Source organism: Apodemus sylvaticus, chromosome 1 (genome assembly GCF_947179515.1).
Source record: "Apodemus sylvaticus chromosome 1, mApoSyl1.1, whole genome shotgun sequence".
Taxonomy (NCBI): Eukaryota; Metazoa; Chordata; class Mammalia; order Rodentia; family Muridae; genus Apodemus; species Apodemus sylvaticus.
The window spans coordinates 79,781,035-79,802,662 of NC_067472.1; the positions used below are offsets into that span (position 1 = coordinate 79,781,035).

The following is a 21,628-nucleotide window of genomic DNA, read 5'->3' on the forward strand; positions in this document are numbered from 1 at the left end:
CTTAAATCTAATGATTCAGAACCCTTCCCTTCAGTTCATGGTCCAAGAAAGCACACGGCCATCAGGTGGCAGCAACTTGACAGTACTTGGGTCTGGCCTTAGGCTCATCTGTATGTTCCTGATGAAAGGGTCAGTGCACTTGTCTTTGGTTTTATATGCATCATAACCCTTTAATTAAACGTATCAACTTAATAATACCTGACACATTGATGCTAGTGCTGTAAGGGCCACTTGTAAAAGCAGCAAATCAATATGGCGCCAGGCAGCATCTCCCCATTAATGTCTAGTGATTAATCTCTATTGGTGGAGGATAAGCATCTCTCCTGTTTGGATATTAGCTGTTAGACCTTTGTTTGTTGAAGTGTACTGTTTTCCTCGTGTCGCCTCTACGATATTTCCTTAAATGTCAGCTTTACCCTGTATGGGCAGTGCAGGCTGAGGCCGACTGTATCAGCTCAAACATCTCTTTAGCTTTGTGAAACAGAAATAGAAATGTGAGCACCATTTATTTATCCCCATGTGTATTTCCCTGCCTGTTTAGAGTTAAGTTCCCAGGGGATTCCTTACAGGATCCAGCTGCAAGACACAGCAGCAGCAGCAGCAGCAGCAGCTGGCACGATAGGAGACTGGCATAGCAATGAAAGTAGAGGGCAGGGGTATTGCAGGGCCTGGAGATCGGAGTCTGCGGTCCTGGGCTGTACTCCTTTACTTACTGACTCTGTGGTCTTGGGTGAGTTACAGAAAGTTCAGAGCCTCGGCTTGTTACTAAGTAGGGATTCTCGGAGGCTGTTACAGGTGAAAAAGAATGTAAGTGCCTTCTCGTGATCAAACCACTCCACAAACAGGAAGAGACAGCATCAAACAGACAAAAGGCAGGGTACTGGTTACTGTTCTGTTGCTGTGGTAGAATACCATGGGCAATGCAATCTGTAGATGAGAGAGCTTCTTTGGGTGTGTAGTTGCACAGGCATAAGAGTCCAGGATGGCAAGGAGGCATGGCAGCTAGTGGCAGACATGGCAACTGGAGCAGAAGCTCACACTTTAAACCACAAGCAGAAACCAGAGAATGAACTGGTAACAGGCACAAGGCTTTTAAGGTCCAATCCCGTCGCCAATACTTTCTCCAGCAGGAGCCTATCTCCTAAGCCTATCTGTCTTAGTTAGGGGTACCATTGCTGTTATGAAACACCATGATCAAAAGTAACTTGGGGAGGAAAGGATTTCTTTGGTTTATGTTTCCACATCACTGAGGGAGGTCAGGGCAGGAACTCAAGCAGGACAGGAACCTGGAGGTAGGAGCTGATGCAGAGGCCATGAAGGGTGCTGCTTACTGGCTTGACCTCCATGGCTTGCTCAACCATGCTTTCTTATAGACCCCAGAATCATTAGCCCAGGAATGGATCCACCCACAATTGACTGGGTCCTCCCATGTCCATCACTAATTAAGAAAATACCCTACCAACTTGCCTACAGCCCAATCTTATGGAAACATTTTCTCAATGCGGTTCCCATCTCACAAATGACCTTAGCTTGTATTAAATTGACATAAAACTAGCCAGTACATTACCCAAACAGTACAACCAACTAAAGACCAAATATTCAAATGCCTGAGACCATCGGGGACTCCTCATTCAAACCACTACAGACAAAAACCAAATCATCAGACTACAAGGGATGAAAATCCACAGCTGAAAGGAACTTAATGGAATGAGACGAACCCTCCCCTCAAGACCAGGGACAGGATGACAGAACCAGAGACAGTGTCATCCTTGCTGTTTCTAGTCAACATTTTACTGTAGGTTTTAGCCAAGTAGATGGTCACAAAAAGAAATGAAGGAGAGTGGGATTGTAAAGACGGAACACAACTGTCTCTTCTTGAACATGGCACAAGCTTGTGTTTTGTACATTAAATCCTGGGAAACACAGTGCATAAGACTGGTGCATACGTTCAGCATGACGGCAGCACTTAGCATCTGCATCCAAGAGTAATCATATTTATAGATTCCAGCAACAAGTTACCCAAATGTGGGACAAAGGGAGCGATTCTGTTAATAACTGTGAGATGATGAAATGGGAGGAAATGCAACAAAAGAACACTAAACCTCGTCCTTAAAACTACAGAATGTTGAAAGAAATGCAGGTTGACCTAAGAAGACAGGAAGGTGGCCTGTGGTCATGGAAGGAGGACGGAGGACCTTACACTGAGCTGGTTCCTCTACTCTAGGTGCTCTCCAGGTTCAGCGCAATCCCGAACAAAACTCCAACCTGCTTTTCTGCAGAGACCGGGAAGTGGGTCCTAAAGTTCACATGAAAATACCAGAAACCTAGAATAGTCAGAGCAAGTCTAAATGCAGAATTTATAGCTTCAAAACATGGTACAAAGCTACACAGACAGTATGGAGCCGGCATAACGGCAGCCATATAGAGCGGCTGCATACAAGCGGGCGTGAGGTGGAACCTGCGCTCACACCAATGGGTGAGAGAGAAGACCCAGTGTTGAGAAGCCATCTTCAGGAGGGGTGCCCGCATAGCTGGGGACCTGCATGCCAAAGCAGACCCCTTCAAACACAGACACGTGGTCAGTGCTAGCACAGTGTTAAAGGTGTAAGATTTGGAGACTGAAGGATGAATCTCCATGAGATGGGTTAGGCGAGCCTTCTTAGGTATGATCCCAAACCACGCAGGATGAAGAAAAATGTACTAAGTGGCTCTTCATTACAGTGTGGGCACTTTATTACATCATCTGCTTCTATCTATCACCTATCTATTCCTATCACCTATCTACACCTATCACCTATTGATGTGTCATCCATGTATCAGCTCTGTATGTGTCACCTATCTTACTATACCTACAATCTGCTTCTTCATATCTATTTAGGTATCTCTTAGTAGTCCAGCTAACTTTAAGTGACAAAGGGTTGGCAATCCTAGTGTTGGGAAAGTAGAGGTCTTATCGCTGTAGGTGGGAGACCAGATGGCCCAGCTGCTTAGGTGACAGCCTGAGTCCTCTTGAGGTCATGACTCACAATTTTACTCCCAGGGAATGCCCCAGAGAAACAAAAACTTGTCTGTGAAAAACTTGTCCATGAACACTGGCAAATGTCCTCGAAAGGGACACACATCCAAACGCCATGAACAGAGGATGGGTTGCTGAACCGCAGTGCCAGCACTCTCTGTTTTATATTCAGGGAATGTGGTCCAAGACTCAGTGGAGCTGGGATCCGCCCATAGAGCAAGCCACATGTGGACTAGTTTCCCCATGCCCTGCAGCGCTGTCTACAGTCCCTGAGCTGTCTGTCCTTCCATATCCTCTACACCATTAGTTTCACACCCGGGGCCCTCTTTGAGCAACATAAGGGTCACCCAGATAAGCATTGTGACACCATGATGAACATCAGATAACAAAGAGCTACTGAGGGATGGACAAGAGACATGTTAGACACTAGGGCTCGTTGCTCAAGGGGATGAGGAGGGGGATGAGCGTGGGAATGAGCACTCGCCATGTGACTGTGAATGGAGGGTGACAAGAATGTGTACATTTTTTATTTGTAGAATTTTCCATTTATTACATTGAGACTGTGGTCGACCACATGTCACTGAACTGAAGCTGGAGAAAGCAAAACAGAGATGTGATTCTTTGTACTAAAAAAAAAAAAAAAATCAATGAAGGGCCCATACACTGTACACTGCAGACATCTTAGAACCCATGATACTAAGAGAGAGAAACCAGTCATAGAAGGCCACAAACCCAGAGGCAGAAAACAGCTGTGTCACAGCCTAGGGCTGGAAGGGGAAGAGAAAGGGGGCATGCTCCTCATAGGCATAGGGTTTCTTTTAGGGACAATGAAAATATGTAAACTTGATCATGGGGATTGTTGTCAAGACTTGTGACAATACTGGGGGGTACATGGGAAAATGTTAACTTGCCTTAAAACAGTAACTCCTGGGCCATGTGAATTAGACCTTCAGCAAGCATTGTTTAAAGAGAAGAGACAGCAGAACCCTGGTGTGTAATCCTTAAATGCTTCCTGGAACTGGGACCAGAGTTGGTGCTGGGAGCCTGTCCTCGTTAGAACCAGGAGAGAGCCAAGGGCCACCACATTGTCACAGCCTGTGCAGATATTTTAATCAGAAAAAAGGTTAAACTCTGAAATGGGTAAAGTACCTGATGTTTAACACATTCATCTTTATAGCCATAAGGTTGTAAAATATAAAATTTTCAGACACTGTGCTGGCTAGTTTTATGTAATTGGATACAAGCTAGAGTCATCTGAGAGGAGGGAACTTCAACTGAGAAAATGCCTCCATGAGATTGTGCTATAGAGAAGCCTGTATTTTCTTAGTGATTGCATTAGGGTTTTATTGATGTGAAGAGATGTCATGATCACAGCAACTCTTATAACAGAAAGCATGTAACTAGGGCTGGCTTACCGTTCAGAGGTTTAGCCCGCTATCCTCATGGTGGGAGGCATGGTGGCAGGCAGACGTGGTGCTGGAGAGGGAGCTGGGAGTTCTAGATGGATCCTCAGGCGGCAGGAAGGGACAGGGAGCCACTAGGTCTGGCTCGAGGTCCTGAAACCTCAGAGCCCATCTCCCAGTGACACACCTCCTCACAAGGCTACACTTCCTAACTGTGCCACTCCCTATAGGCCTTTGGGGGCCATTTTTATTTAAACCACTACAGTGCTTAATGTTGGAGCATCCAGCACATTGTGAGTGGTGCCATCCCTGAGCTGATGGTCCTGGGTTCTATAAGCAGGCTGAGAAAGCCACAGGGAGCAAGCCAGTAAGTAGCACACCTCCATAGCTGCTACATCAGCTCCTGCCTCCAGGTTGCTGCCCTGCTTGAGTCCCTGCCCTGACAGCTTTTGATGGTGGAGTATGATATGGAAGGGCAAATGTGATAAACCCTTTGCTTCCCAGGTTGTTTTTTGGTCATGGTGTTTATCATAGCAATATTAATCCGGACTAGGATATATGACTAGGAAGGTGCCTCCTAGTTAGGGTCTCACTATGCAGTTTGGGCTGTCTTCAGATTCATGATCCTTCTACCTCAGCCTCTTGCTGGGATTGCAGGCATCTGTCACTATACCTGGGTGATGTGACCTCTGACATTAGTTTTCTATGTAGGAAGGAGGTCATGAAAACAAAGAACCTGAGATCTAATCAGTGTGGGGCCAGTCTGGTCTGAGTTGAACATCCCACTTAACTTCCCTACAGTGTTTGGGAAAACATATCATTAAAGAAACTTTAAAACAATTTACTCAAAATCAATCAGAAAATTCAACTTTCTTTCCCGAGGGCTGGTGTCACTGAACTTGAGCCCAGGCCCTCTGCAAGTTTGTCGCTCTGACTCCAGGCCTCCCTTCCTTCTTGTCGCTCCCTCCCAGTTCCTGCTTGTCAGTACGTCTCTCTTTACACTGTTGAGCGTCATCTGAGCAGCACTGTTTGGCTGTTTGACTGAGACTTACGGCTCAGCATCTCAGAGCCTTGCGCTCTTCATCTGTAAGGGGAGCTGAGGGTCCCACCTCCCAGTGCAAAGCTCAGGGGCAAAAGGAAGCCTGCCTGAGCCACCACCCTGGTGTCTACCCACCTGTGTGTGGCCCGATGCATCTTGGGTAGGAGTGACACAAATTAGAATAGAGAGAAGGCTTTGGAAGGATGTTCAAGACCCAATGTGATCAGGCCTGGCCTTCTTCATCCCTTCTGCCACCGTTGCATTCGGGCCTTGTCAATGCCTTGTGGCTGCCAGGAAGCTCAGGAGCCAGAAGAGCTTCAGGGATCCTTGTCTGAGAACTATGGAGGCTCCAGACAGACAAGAGTGACTGAGGCAGAAAGGGTGTGGAGCAGAGCCTGGACAGTGGGTGCCTCCCTGGGTCCACTCGTTTTTTATGAGTTATTATCAAAGGGGTGCGTGTGCATGTGTGTGTGTGTGTGCATGCACACACATGCACGCTCGAGCTTTACATGATCAGTGTGTGTGTTTCATGTGATAACATACAGAACAGACAGAAGAGAACAGGAGGCACAGCCTGGTCAGGTGGAGGCTAGAAGGAAAGGCAGGACAGAAGGCCCAGGAGCTCAGGCCTCTGACCCGGTCAGGGGTGGGAGTTGGTGATTCCCACCCAAGCTCCTGGCTCACAACAGGGCTGCTTGGAATCACAGCTAAGCAAGCTGTCTTGTGGGTGGGGTTGAGGGTGGTGCTACTTCTGGGACTCTTGGAGGGGGACAGGCAAACTGTGAGTTTGTGTCCTCTCGTTCTGAAACCCTTCTTTTCTTTCCCAAGGTGAGAAATGTCGCAGCTTCATTGACCTGGCCCCAGCTTCAGAGAAAGGTAAGCAGTTAGCTCTGCCCTCCCTGGGGACATGCCCTGGCCTGGTGACTTGTCAGAGCCTGAGGCTTCGCTCTTGTAGCTATGAGGCTTCCTGTCTGTCTCTGGGTGCAGAGTACTAGGTGAAGAGGCCAGTGGAGGAGGGGTACCTTGGATGGGTCATGGTCCCACCCCACAGACCTGCCATTACCACCCTGGGGAGACTGAGGGACAAGGGACAAGAAACTCAGTGTCCTTCAGTAGGCAGGAAGGAGCCAATGCCTTCAGCTGAGAGAGTGCCCAGCTGCAGGGAGAGACTGTTTCCTCTGCTTCTTCAGGTTCCCTGGAGACATTTCCTATTTGTGCACAAGTTGGATCCTGAGGCACTTGGTTGAGCCACCAGGCCCTGTCTGTCTTCAACCAGAGATGACTAGAAACCGCTGTGGCAAGCCAGTATTTCTCACAGAGGGGGCCAGTGGTTATCGGGGGCTTGGCAACTAATTGTAGGTGTCTGACATCGTCACCCAGGGCCTCCATTGATCTCCTGATGAAGGGTCTGCCCCTCTCATTGTCACTGATGTGAGGAAACATCCCAGAGGGATTACATCACTAAAATTTCAGAGCAAAGGGCAGGCCAAGCTGGGCTTTTAAGGCAGGACCTTGAGTCCAGAGTGGGTTTGCCTGAGCATGGTTGGTGAGGTTGGACTTGTGGTTGTGCCCTGGGGCACACCTGCAACAGTATGTTGATGTGGTGCCCTCTATAAGTACCATGTATCTGTGAACAGTGTGGGCATGGTGGCTGTTCTCTTCTAGAGGGCTAAAGTCTCCCTTGCTTTCTTTATGGGGACTGAGGGCCCCCAAGAGCGAACGTCATCTATTTTACTGGTGGTGCAGTTTGACTTTTAGGGCTTGGTGGCCGCGCTGAGGACGACTGATGGCATGTATCAAAGTGTTTATGAGGAGGCTGTGTGTTGGGCTTTGTTACCTAGTGATAGAGGCTTTTCTGTCCCTATTGCCTCTCAAAGCCTCTGGCTTTAACTCCATGTGGCTGTGTTGGTTTGTGACAGCTGCGTGGCTCTCCTAGCTGTCCCCCTGAGGTCCCAGGTGCTTTTAGGTCCAGTTAACGAATCCCCATCTTCCCTCTGAACTTGATTCTTCACTTCAAACAGGAGCCCAAGGCAAAGAGAAGAATGAGCCATTTGACCCCTTGGAGGGTCTGTGAAGGGGCTGAAAAAGAGAGGATTGGGGCTTAAGGGAGTGTGGCACGGCAGTGTGGGGGAAGGGGGAGCCCAGGCAAGCCCTTGTCCAGGCACCTCTTCTCCCTGAGAGATCACACACACACAGAGGCATGGTATAGAATAGAGTTTATTCAGGGTAGAGGATGGGAGTTAGTGGTAGAGAAAGGCAGAGAGAGGGAGGGAGAGAGAGAGAGAGAGAGAGAGAGAGAGAGAGAGAGAGAGAGAGAGAGAGAGAGAGAGAGAGAGGAGAGGAGAGAAATGGAGTGGAGGCCGGCCATGACTACGTGGAGAGAAGGGGGGAGGAGAGCCCAAGGGGCAGAGAGTGAGAGTATGTGGGAGAGCAGAGAGAGAGCAAAGAGGGAGAGGAGGGGCAAGTAGCCCCTTTTATAGTGGGCCAGATCTATGGGGTGGGGCATACCTGGCTATTGCCAGGTAGGTGTGGGGTGGAGCTTAGACAGAATACCAACAGTCTTCATTGAGCATTTCTGCCCCCAGCCCCCATGTGTTCTTACCCCAGCATACTCTTCTGGATTCTGGTGGCTACACCAGTTTCCTCCTTCCTGGGATCCTTCTGTTCTGCTAATGTCACAGAACACCCCCTTCCTACATCACACACACACACACACACACACACACACACACACACACACACACACACACAAATGTGCCTCATTGCACTGTTCTCTGGGCTCTGTTCTTTGCACAGAGTCACAGGACCCCTCTCCCAGGTGAGGAAACAGGCGTAGTATAGTCATGTAGTTAGGAGGTAGGATTAGAACCTGGCTCTTTTTTTTCTTTTCTTATAAAAAATGCTTACCCTTGCATACTGTGTGTGTTTGCATGCATGTCTGGCGGTCAGAGGGTAATTTATGGGAGGTAATTCTTTCTTCCACCATGTGTATCATTGGGGCTGGTGACAACCTCTATGATTCATGCTGTCCTGATTGTTTCTTGAGAAAGGGTCTCATGTAGGCCAGGCTGGCTTTGAACTCCAGATCTTCATGTCTCTGTTGAACCTGGTTCTCAGATGTCTGGTTCCTCTGCTGACAAGGTGGATCTAAGGGGTTGTGGGGAGCCTGGGGGCCCTGCTCCATGGCCTCTGAGGGGGTTCAGGACAACACTTCCCTCCTTGCTTTAATCAAGACATTTTCATGTTTCTGGGACAAATTATCAGCTACTGACCCTCTTCGTGGTGACCATGATCTTTCTCATTTATGGTGGTGGAGGCGGGGTGACCTAAAGCCCCAAACATGTTTGGCAGGTACTCACCAGCAAGCCACATCCTAGGGTCAGAATGGCTTTTAATTAATTAATTATTTTATGTGTATGGGTGTTTTTCTTGCATGTACACCATATGTCTGTATACCATATGTGACCTTGGTGCCTAAGGAGGCCAGAAGAGGGCATGGGATCCCCTGAGATTGAACAATTATGAGCTCCATGTGGGTGCTGGGAACCAAACCTGAGCCCTCTGGAAGAGCAGTTAGTGCTCTTAACTGTTGAGCTGTATCCCTAGCATGTGTGAGTTTGTGTTCATGTATGTTATATAATGTATGATCTTGTTATAGCTCAGAATAACCTCAAATTCATCCTCCTCCTGTCTCAAACTCCTGTGTGCTGGGCTCTCACTTAACTTAGAATGCTTTTTTCTGTTTGAAAACTAAATCACATAACAGGATCCCCTTGCTTAATCTTCCTGTGGGCCACATCTTACTCGGGTAAACTCAGTGTTGTTGCTTATGGCCTAATAGGCCTTGTGTGACCTGGCCCTCTGCCTAGGATGCCATCTCCTAGCACGTCCCTTTCCTCACCATAGTCCAGCTCCAAAATACTTGCTGTGTTCTGCATCAACCGAGCTGATGTGTGTGCCCCAGGGCCTTTGCACGTGCTGTTTCCTGGACTACTGTTCTTTCAGGACTCTCACAATTAATTATACACATTTAGGATAGTTTTAGTAACATCTAAGTGCATATTCTAGAGACAGAGGACTCCACAAGCTCCCCTTTGATGGTCATGAGTACTGTGGTTCTTTATCAGTGTTTGCACAGATGTATACATGCATACTTGTGGATGTAGGTGATCATATATCTCACATATATAGAATCATGAATTCCCTTTTTCATCAGCACCAACAACTTACCGCTTCTTCCCCTTCCCCTCTCTATTCTGTCCTCCCTTCTCTTCTTCCTTCTGTACTATGGGTGAATCAAGACCCAGTCCATGGTTCAAGCAGTTTCTACCCCTGAGCTGCATCCAAGTTCTGTCTTCCTTTTATGAATATCTATAGAATATTTTGCCACATGGAGACTTCATTTCTCTATCAAACTAGGCTAGTCGTTTGGCTGTGTGGCTTATTTTCCGGGTCCTGTTCCTGGGCTCTCATTTTTCTTGTACGGGCATGAGGTTTCCTCTCTTTTGGAAGTGGCCTTTGGAAAAAAATCCACTGTTGTACTCTTTAATGTTTCTGTGTGAGACTTTAATGCTTCTGAATGTGTGAGACTTGTTCATTTGTTTGTTAACTTTCCCCCTCATTATTGTCAGGACCTCTGACTAAGATAAACTCTTTGGCTTATTTTAGTTTTAATATCTGTACTTTTAAAATCCTGTATCTTTTCCTTAAGTATATGGTTTTGTTTGTTTTTGTTTTTGGAGACAGGGTTTCTCTGTGTAGCCTTTGCTGTCCTGGAACTCTGTAGATCTGGCCTCAAACTCACAGAGATCTGCCTGTGTACTGGCTAGTTTTGTGTGTCAACTTGACACAGGCTGGAGTTATCACAGAGAAAGGAGCTTTAGTTGGGGAAGTGCCTCCATGAGATCCAGCTGTGGGGCATTTTCTCAATTAGTGATCAAGTGGGGAGGGCCCCTTATGGGTGGTACCACCTTTGGGCTGGTGTTCTTGGGTTCTATAAGAGAGCAGGCTGAGAAAGCCGGGGGAAGCAAGCCAGTAAGAAACATCCCTCTATGGCCTCTGCATCAGCTCCTGCTTCTTGACCTGCTTGAGTTCCAGTCCTGACTTCCTTTAGTGATGAATTGCAACTTGGAAGTGTAAGCAGAATAAACTCTTTCCTCCCCAACTTGCTTCTTGGTCATGATGTTTGTGCAGGAATAGAAACCCTGACTAAGACAGCCTGCCTCTGTGTTCCCAGTGCTGGGATTAAAGGTGCCTGCCACCACTGCCCAGCAAATAGATAAAGTTTTAAATTCTTTATTTGTTATTTTTAAAACAGAGTCTCACTAAGTAGTCCAGGTTGGCCTTGAACTTAGGACCCTCAGCCTCTAGAATACTGGGATGACAGGTGTGCCTCTTAGTTAAGAGCGATGAATGAATCAAGAGTGGTGGCTTCCTGCTGCTTCTCCTGTGTTCTAGAATCGGCCTCTAGCTGCTGTTGGCCACCTCCCTGGGGAGTCCTGCAGCTTGTCTTCCACAGGAACATCTGCCCTGCTCATCCCACGGCCTGGGAGTTAGGCTTCTGCAACTTTTCCTTTTCCAGGTTCAATTGCATGGCAAGCGCCACACCCCTCATCTCTAGAGGACCTTGAACCTCACCCTCTCCCGATTCCAGCGTCCCCCTCAGCTGGTTGCCTGTAATCCAGGCTGCACAGCTTAACCCATTCTGCAGCCATAGAATACTCTAAAAATGACTGATGAGCACGAACATCTGACAACTGCTTGTGGGTTGTGAGGCAGAAGCCCGACACACAGAGTGCCCAGGTGAGAGGCACCGTCTGTTTCCAGCAGGCAGCCCTGGAAACCTGGCTCTCTAACTTCCGTCCCAACGGCTGCAGCCCCGCCTCTCTACTAACATCTGTTTCCCTAACTCTCCAGCATCTTCTCATGCCTTGCAAACTTCTATTCATACTTCAAACCCTTCATAGATACGGCCCATTTGAGAAGGCTACCTCTGAACCGTCTCCAAGATGCCTGTCTATAGCAATGTGTCCTATCAGCCCCAGTCACACTGCATTGGAACCATCTCCTCTACCAGGCGGACATGCCCTGAGAACAGGCGGTGTCTTGTCCTCTATTGCTCTAGAGTGTAAAATGAGAAAGGGAAAGGGGCCTTAGACAGAGATGCTGGGAGATACCTTTAGTTCATGGCTTGGATCTAAGCTCTGCAGCAGGTGTCTGCTCCAGTCTGCGTGGCTGGGAGACTTGATCCTGTCTTCAGCTTTGTTTGCTGCTGCCAGCAAGCCAGGAGTTCTGAAGGGCACCAGGTAGAAATCTGTGGGAAACAGTGTCATAAGCAGCTGTGAAGCAGCTCTGAGCTGATCCAGGCTTTGGCTGAGTCAGTTCTCAAACAGGCTCTGCCTGTTTCTCAGGCTCTCAGCTGCTCTGCGCTGAATCATACAGTGTGCAGCTCTTCTGCTCACTTAATTTAGTGCAGTTTATGATTATGTTGTAGAGGTAGGGGAATGTGGATGGAGACGAGAACATACTTGGGAGAGGGTGGAACGGACTCCACAGGGGCCCAAACTGCCATTGGCATCATCCTGGGCCACGGCTGTCCAGCAGTCCTCAGTACTGCCACCTGGGTGGGCTCCACAGAAAGTTCCAGGCCAGCGAGGGATCCATGGTAACATCCTGTCTTAAAACAAACACACGGCAGAGCCAGCTAACCTGGCTAAGTCTACCCGCTAAGGCAGGCACACTGTCAACTTGCTCCGGAGCAGGCTGTCCCGTCCTGTGCTTCCTAACCTGGTCCTGCAATCGCCCCTCTATGTGCGTGGCAGGAGCTGGGCACGAGGAGAATTCCCCAGCCCTGTTTCTATCAGCCCACCCAACTGGAAACAGCAGTTCTCAACTTGTGGGTCGCAATGCCTCAGGAGGTCGCCTAAGACCATCTGTATACCAGATATTGACATTACAATTCACAATAGTAGCAAATTTATAATTATGAAGTAGCAACAAAAATAACCTTATGGTTTGGGGGGGGTCATCACAACATGCAGCCAAGTATTAAAGGAAGGTTGCAGTATTAAAGAAATGTTGCAGTATTAAAGAAATGTTGCAGTATTAAAGGAAGGTTGCATTAGGAAGGTTGCGAAGGACTGAGCTAGAGGGAAGATAGTGTCAGAGTCACAGTCTGTGGGCAGAGACCCTCGGGAGCATAGGTGGGGTGACTGATGCAGGAAGGGTCTAGAAGTGGTTTCTTGTCTCACCTCAGGGCAGCATAGCTCTGTGAGATGAATGGTCTGTAAACGCAGACTGTGTTGTCAGTGTAGGGACAGTGGCGGGTCCACAGGAGACAATGATGAAGAGCTGGACAGAAGAGAACCCAGGGAGGCATGCGTACTTGTTGAAGGTCACACATCAGTCTGGCCAGCGCTGTCTTACCTCCCATTGCTGAGGACTTTGGATCAGTGTCCTGTGCTCTCCACCACGCTTCCCTTTCAGTGGCTGAGTCTCGGGGCCACCAGCCCCACCCCCACATCCCCAGCTCTCTCTGATCCTGCCTTTCTTTCCAGAGTTCAGCATCTCTAATTACGTGTGAAGCCCCTCAGCCTGGGGGGAGGATGGCTCTCAGATCACAACATCTAATGATTACTTTAGCTGCTCCAATTCCAATTACACAGGATTACCTTTCCAGGTAATTAGGGATCTGGGTAGCTTTGCCTGCTCATTCTCTCGCACAGCGTTGTATTAACCCTGACCAGTGACCGGCTTTCATGTTCTATAATTGGAAATACTTTCTCTGTGCTGAGAAGCCTGTTGAGCATAAACAGTGGTGATTTAAATTTCTAAGTGGCTCTGTGGGCTCAACACACACTGCTGAGAAATCGCTGTGCAGCTCTGGGGTCCACAGACTCGGCACAGGATTGGGTAGTGCGCATCCTGCACGTTCATGCAAGAGGGTCAGGATCCATAGCTTTAGTTAAGAGAACTCTTGCCTGCAAGTCTGCCCTGCTGCCTGTTGCTGAGCTTGGGATGAGCTGACATTTGTAACCAGATCTTATCCTCTGTGTTAGTTCACTGACATTGTAACAAATACTTGACATAACTTACAAAGAGGCAGGGTTTATATCGGCTCTTAGTGTGGAAGGCTCCATTCCCTGATTCTTGGCCCTGCCGTTTTTGAAACTTTGTAGGCAACACTTCTGTCAGGGTTAAGTGACAGAGCATACACAGAGGGAAGGATGGACCATGCTCCCAAAGCCCCCTCAAGGCCACGCCTCCCATGACCTCACTTTCTCCTCAAATCTGCACCTGTTGCATCTCTTATATAAATGATACTATATTTGTGTCCAACATCTGCCATGTGGTTGATATCATGTTCTCTTCCATAGTGCCTGTGCAGTACAGTATGGTGCAGATAGCCTATACTACCAGGCACAATGCAAATGAGATGCAAATACTATGCAAATGATATAGAAATAGCTGTTGGTCTGCCTTGTAAAGGCAATAATAAGAAAAAGCCAATCTGTGTTCAGTATGGATCACTTTCCTTTCCTTTTTTTTTTTTTTTTTTTTTGAGGCAGGATCCCATTATATAATTCAGGCTAGCCTCAAGCTCAGTATCCTCCTGCCCCAGCCTCCTGAGTGGTAAGATCACAGGGGTACACCATGGTTCCCAGAACAATTTCTTTTCAAGTATTTCCCTTATACTGGGATCATACTTGCGAATACAGAGGGCAGACCGTGGTCTCCTCCATGTAATTGACTAGTGGAAATACATAGGTGTTAAATGGGCACTCTGTGCATTTACAGACAAGCACATAGCTAAGTGACCCAACACCTGGTCAAGACACAAAATCAGAACCAGCTCAAGGCTATGAGATCTGCAGTCACCGCACCCAGCACAGAGGGTCCTGTGTGTGGCCCCCTGACCTCCTCACTTAGGGACAATCTGCTGTCTCTCTTGGGGGTTGATATGGTTAAAGTCAAGTTGTTTTGGCCTCTTCCCCAGTGGTGGCTTTAGGATGTTAGTTTGTTTATCTTAGGATGCTTTTAAATGACTAAGAATAATATCAAAAGCTTATAGGGCTGAGGCCATAGCCACAGATGTGAGGATCTGAGCTTGGGCCCCAGAACCCAAATGAAAACACTAACTGTGGGCAGCATGAACCTGCAGTCCCAGTGCTGGCGGCAGAGATAGCATCCCTGGTGCTCACTGCCCAGGCAGACTAACTGTGGCAAACTCTAGAAAGTCCAAAGAACCCCTATAAAAACAAAACAAAACAAAGGTGGATGGTGTCTGAACCCAAGGTTGTTCTCTGACTACCTCAGGCCAAATGCACCGGCACAAAATACACACACATACACACCCCACATACCATACCACACATACACCACACCACACACAAAACAATACACACCACACCATACCACACACTACAGACACAACAATATACACACCACACACATACACATCATCCCCCCCACATCTACACACATCACACACACCACAAACATATACCCCACATACCATACCATGCATACACATATAACACACACACACACCATACCACACAACACATACAACACACACAATATACACAAACACATCACACCATACACACCCCCACACACACATACACACACACATACCACACACACTATACCACACCACACACACACTCACATACACACACACACACACATACCACACACACTATACCACACCACACACACATACCACATACACACCCCACATACCATACCACATATACACCACACACACACACAAAACAATACACACCACACCATACCACACACTACAGACACAACAATACACACACCACACACATACATACACATCATCCCCCCCACATCTACACACATCACACACACCACAAACATATACCCCACATACCATACCATGCATACACATATAACACACACACACACCATACCACACAACACATACAACACACACAATATACACAAACACATCATACCATACACACCCACACACATACATACACACACATACCACACACACTATACCACACCATACACACACACACATACACACACATACACACACACACATACCACACACACTATACCACACCACACACACACACATACCACATACACACCCCACATACCATACCACATATACACCACACACACACACACAAAACAATACACACCACACCATACCACACACTACAGACACAACAATACACATACCACACACATACATACACATCATCCCCCCCACATCTACACACATCACACACACCACAAACATATACCCCACATACCATACCATGCATACACATATAACACACACACACCATACCACACAACACATACAACACACACAATATACACAAACACATCACACCATACACACCCCCACACACACATACACACACACATACCACACACATTATACCACACCATACACACACACACATACATACACATACACACACACACACATACCACACACACTATACCACACCACACACACACACACACACATACCACATACACACCCCACATACCATACCACATATACACCACACACACACACACAAAACAATACACACCACACCATACCACACACTACAGACACAACAATACACACACCACACACATACATACACATCATCCCCCCCACATCTACACACCTCACACATACCACAAACATATACCCCACATACCATACCATGCATACACATATAACACACACACACCATACCACACAACACATACAACACACACAATATACACAAACACATCACACCATACACACCCCCACACACACATACACACACACATACCACACACACTATACCACACCATACACACACACACACATACACACACATACACACACACACACATACCACACACACTATACCACACCACACCCCCACACACCCATGCACCCACACCTCCCCACACCCCCCCCCCACACACATACCACACACACTATACCACACCACACACACACACACACACACACACACACACACACACACACCAGCTTACTCTTGTTATTAACTGTCACCAGGTAGACCCACCTTACCCCTACACCTAACTTAGAAATGTTGGAGCTGTCTCTGTACCAGGCTGGGGAAGAGGGGGAGACATCTTGTTTGATTGGCAGGGGCCGTGGAGTTCCCTTTGTCACCAGCATGTCTCCTACTCCAGGAGGAGCTACCAGAGTGAGGAGAATTCTGGGCAAACTGGGGCAGGGAGGTGATCTGGGCAAGGAGGGCCAGGTGAGTGTGTGCCGGGAGGGACTGCTGGGGGGCGGGGTGGGAGTTCAGGGCTCTGGCTGAACTAGCTCTTTAAGTGACTTCAGCAACCTCACTGCTCACCAGGCTGGATTTGGGTGGGACTCTTTCTTTAGTTTCTCAGTGGGGGTCTATCTGGAGTGAACAGAGGCTCGTTCGTTCATATCACTCCTGAAATATCCCATGACACATCTGAAGCCTTCGTAACCTTTCCCCCTTTCAGTTGACTCCTCTGGGAATTTGTCCCACAGAAGAGAAAGCTGATGCAGGGGTCTGGGCTCAGCTGCCGTTTTCCAGGCGAGGAGCTGAGGCTGTTGATGGAGCTCTGTGCTGCCATCTGCTCCGGGCACTAAGTCAACCTTCTGCATACACTCTCTAAGAAATGGGGTCCCCAGTGCAGAACCCTCCCTCAGTCCTGGCACACAGTAGGCACTTAATAGGTGCTGTCTGCATGCCAGTCCCCTGCAGGCATGCAATTCTACTGAAACCTCATCGTAGCCCACAGAGGTTGTTTTGGTTTCTCTTGTTTCCTGGATGGGGAAGTTGAGTCTTACAGAGCTAGAACCTCTATTCTGGGCCACACACTGTCAGAGTGAGGGTTTAATCCTGCAGCATCTAAGAACCATGTTGAAGAGTGTAGGGCTTGGATTTCACATTCTGACTGTGCCCAGTGTCTGTAGTACATCTTTTTTTTTTTTTTTTTGTTTGTTTGTTTTTTGTTTTTTTTGTTTTTTTGGATTTGGGTTTTTTCGAGACAGGGTTTCTCTGTATAGCCCTGGCTGTCCTGGAACTCACTCTGTAGACCAGGCTGGCCTCGAACTCAGAAATCCGCCTGCCTCTGCCTCCCAAGTGCTGGGATTACAGGCGTGCGGCAGCACCGCCTGGCGCTACCCATCTCTTACAGCTCAATGCTCCTTCTGTAAGATGAGGGGCGCATCACACAGCTTGTGGGGTCCTGAAACCCAAAAAGAGATGATTCATGCAAGAGCAGATTGATAAATATCTGGTTGGAAATTTTGTTCTATTTCCAGGTTCTTCAGTTACCCACCAGCCAGCCGCACGCTAACTTGTGTTTCTGTCTATTCAACTAATGTTCAGCTCCTCCACTGAGGGCAGCAAGAGTTCCATCCACCCCAGGCACTTCCTCAGTCTTCCGTTCATTTTTTCCCACAGCTCTCTCTGGCATGGTAACCTTTAGCTCTGGTGTATGCCAGAGCTGTAAGACAGTGGGCTCAGAGAGGTTGAGCAGGGAGCCTCATGGCACACAGCCCCATGACAGGTCCTATTTGGCCTTGTGCTGCTTTTGCCCCGCTAGGAACGACTTCCCATGTACAGTTTTGGCCCCTTGTTTGCTTCCTGGGCTCTAGACAGTCTTTGGGATGCTCACCGTGTGTTCCCACAGCCCGGGAGGCCCCTGCCTTGAAGCAGACAGCTGTCAGGGTCCACGTGTTGGAGCAGCTGAGGGAATCCAAAGCACCCTCTGCTCCCGCTGCATCCCATCTGCTGCCTCCCACAGCCTCGTCATCGGCAACCATCTGCTGGATTCCCCAGAGGCATTGCAATGCTTGAATGTGGCATAGATGCCCAATCGGCTTTGTGGCCTTGTGGGATCAGGGAGCCACCCACGCCTGCAGTCCCTGGAACCTTCAACTCCAGACGGCCTCCACGTGCGTGTCCTTGGAGGCGAGAGTCCACCTAGCCTGGTGCCCTAGGGCTAGCTGGATGTCAATGGATGTCAATAGGGCCCCTCTGGTTCCCCAGCCTGGGCTGCCCTGGCCCGGCTTGCCTGGAGAGGCCGATGTGATGGGTCGGAGACAGGGTTTCTCTGGGCTGCTTCTGCCTGGTAGCCTCCAGCCCTTGTCTCTCCCTGTTTGTGGATTTGAGTGGAGGCTGTCCCATCCTCTCACTCACTCATGCTGAGAGAGGAGCCTTGAGCTTACCAAGCCAACGCTCTCACATCACACCCCAGCCTGCTTTTAGTCACTGCGATGATAGTTTTACTGCAATTTTGTTGTCCTCTTGGGGAATTGTCCCATGGAAAGTGTCCACTCTAGTGACAGCTTCAGAGCTGTGTGCCCACTGCCACCTGGTGTGGCACACCTTTGTCGCTCAGCACCTGTCCCTCCTCATTGGCACCCCAAACTAGACAGCAGTCATTGAGGGGTGTGGGCCCTGTGGTTGCTTTCACTTCTAAGGGGTTTCCAAAAGTTTTCATTTCTAAGGGGTTTTCAAGTTATCCTCTCTCTCTCTCTCTCTCTCTCTCTCTCTCTCTCTCTCTCTCTCTCTCGTGTGTTCTGGTACACATGTGTGTGGCAGGCAGACATGTACATATGCACATGTGTGTTCACAGTTTTTTTAAATCTTTTTCTTTTGGAGACAGGGTCACTGAATCTGGGTTTCCTGGCTTCAGAAGCCTAGTTGAGCTGCAAGGACCTCTTGTCCCCCTGGGCTGACTGGTGTGTGCCACCAAGCCAGGCTCTCTGCACAGGTGCTGGAGTCGCTCTCAGGCCTTTCTGTTGGTGCTGCAGGCACTTTGCCGCTGATCCACCATTCACCTCGCCAGCCCCCTAATTCATTTCTTTTGATCGCCAAATAATGAGCTTTTAAAATTGACACAATATTTGTACTTATTTATGGGGTATCAGACTTTAGCGTGTGGCTGTAACGTGTAATTATCAAATTGGGTAATTAGCATTCTCAGCTCCTCCAGCAGTTACTTCTAGATGCTCTGAAATATACAGTAAACCTCTGTGGACTGTACCAATCCTCTAGCTCTCTCTTATAAAACCAGCTTTAACATCTTTTTTTTTTTTCCCGGTATGGTTAGAATACATTTTGCTGAGCTATTATTTATTCGTTTAAACCTTTTCAAAATTGGAGAAAATAGCACAATTCAGAGACGTGGGAAACATGTGCAGAGAGCTTGACAGAGCATCATAAATCACAACCTCCAGGCCGGGAATGGCCCTGCTGGGCTCTCCGAAGCCTCTTTCCCACTGCCTCCTGCACAGGGAGCTCTTGCTTAGCATTACAGTAGCAGCTGGCAAGCTGAGGAGGCCCTTTCTCTTTTTGTAAATAAAGTTTTATTGGGACACAGCTGTGCCTATTCTTTTTATGTGGCCTGTGGCTACTTTTGTGCTATGATGTCAGAGCTGAGCAGTGGTGGCTGAGACTGGCTTGCAGACGTAAAGCATTCACTCTCGGGTTCTTCAGAGGAAATGTCCTCAAGTGTCACCCGCAGTATGGCATGTGTCAGAACTATGTGTCTTTGTGTATGTCTATTTATGTATGTGATGTATGTATATGTATTTGTGTGTGGTGTATGTGTGTGATGTATACAGATGTATGCGCTTGTGTGTATGCGTCTATGTGTATGTGTGATGTACGCATATATATGTATTTGTGTATATGCGTCTTTATGTCTATGTGTGATGTATGCATATATGTGTTTGTGTGTGTATGTATATTTCTGTGTGGAGTATGTGTGTGTGATGTATGCATATACATGTGTTTGTGTGTGTGTCTTTATGTGTATGTGTGATGCATGCATATATTGTGTTTGTGTGTGTGTCTTTATGTGTATGTGTGTTATATGCACATGTATGAGTTCATGTGTGTGCTCATATACATGAGGGTGCACATGGAGGCCAGAGTTCAACACAGGCCTTTCCCATTACTCCACTTCTTATTTTTTGGGATAGGCTCTCTCACTGAACCAAGAGCTTGCTTGTTTGGGCTAGTCTAGCTGGCTGTGCCCAGCTTTTTACATGGGTGCTGGAGATCTCACAACTCAGTCCTCCTAGTTACATGTCAGGTACTTTATGAAAAGAGTCCTCTCCTTAACCCTGCCCCCATTGTCAGCATAGTCCACTTTTTTCTCTAGAGGACCTCTTGGCTGTCAGGAAGAGTAACACTGATCACAGATGTAGAAATATCAGCTTGAGTCTCAGTTTTATTTTACTTTGTGGTTAATACCAAGAACTGCAAATTCTGAACCATACAGTGATTCAGTGTTTACTGTCTGAGGACTCAGACACTGTTTTCTAGAGCAGCAAGGCTGTCCCACATTCCTGCAGGTGGTCCAGTTCCTTTATCTCCTGACCAAGACCTGTCCTTACCTCCTGCCACCTTACTGGCCTGGAAGCTTATCATTGTGGGCTCAGTTTGTGTTTCCCTAAGGTCATGAGGCTGAGCTGGTGTTGACCGGATTTTTGCAGAGTCTGGAGAATGCTTATCTGGATTTGTTGTAGCTTATTTTCTGTTGCTGTGATAAATACTGTGACCAAAAATAACCTGGGGAAGAAAGAGGCTATTTGGTTTACAGGTTACACTCCATTATGGAGAGAAGTCAGGACAGGAAATGAAGGAAGAAGCTGAAGTAGAGACCATGGAGGCATGCTTCTTATTGTCTTGCTCCCCAAGGTTTGCTCAGTTTATTTTTATACAATGTTAGTACCGCCCACAGCGGGCTGGGCTCTCCCACATCAATTATGAGTCACAGGACAGGCTGATGGAGGCAATTCCTCAACCAAGGCTCCCTCTCCCCAGGTGGCTCTGGTTTATATTCAATTGACAAGAATTATCCAGTTTAGGGTCCTTGTCTATTCTTGAAAAGAGGTGGTTTGGTTGTTGCCCTGGCTGAGGCCTTTATGTCTAGGCCTTAGCCTGGCCTGCTGCTAGAGCTGAGGTTTTCCCCCACCCTGTGTTTTTCCTCACCCACAGGCGGTGTCCTGCAATGCACAAACTCTGATGAGGTTGGTTTAATCCCTCTTTGTACCTCTTTACTTGGTGTTGCTGTGAAGACTTGGTCACAAAATCCGGCATCACGGCACTTTCCTGCACGGTTCACTTCTGGGCCCAGTGATTTAGCTCTTTGATCCATTTCAGG

At 47.9% G+C, this 21,628-nt stretch overlaps 1 protein-coding gene across 2 annotated transcripts in view; it reads left to right on the plus strand.

Moving 5' to 3' along the window:
• Positions 1-21,628, plus strand: part of Gsg1l (GSG1 like) — a 200,552-nt gene that overhangs the window by 56,357 nt on the left and 122,567 nt on the right. For both annotated transcript variants that reach the window (XM_052199696.1, XM_052199699.1), the window contains exon 2: positions 6,287-6,334. In XM_052199696.1, coding sequence (XP_052055656.1) covers positions 6,287-6,334 — 48 coding nt within the window. The remainder of the gene's footprint in view (positions 1-6,286; positions 6,335-21,628) is intronic.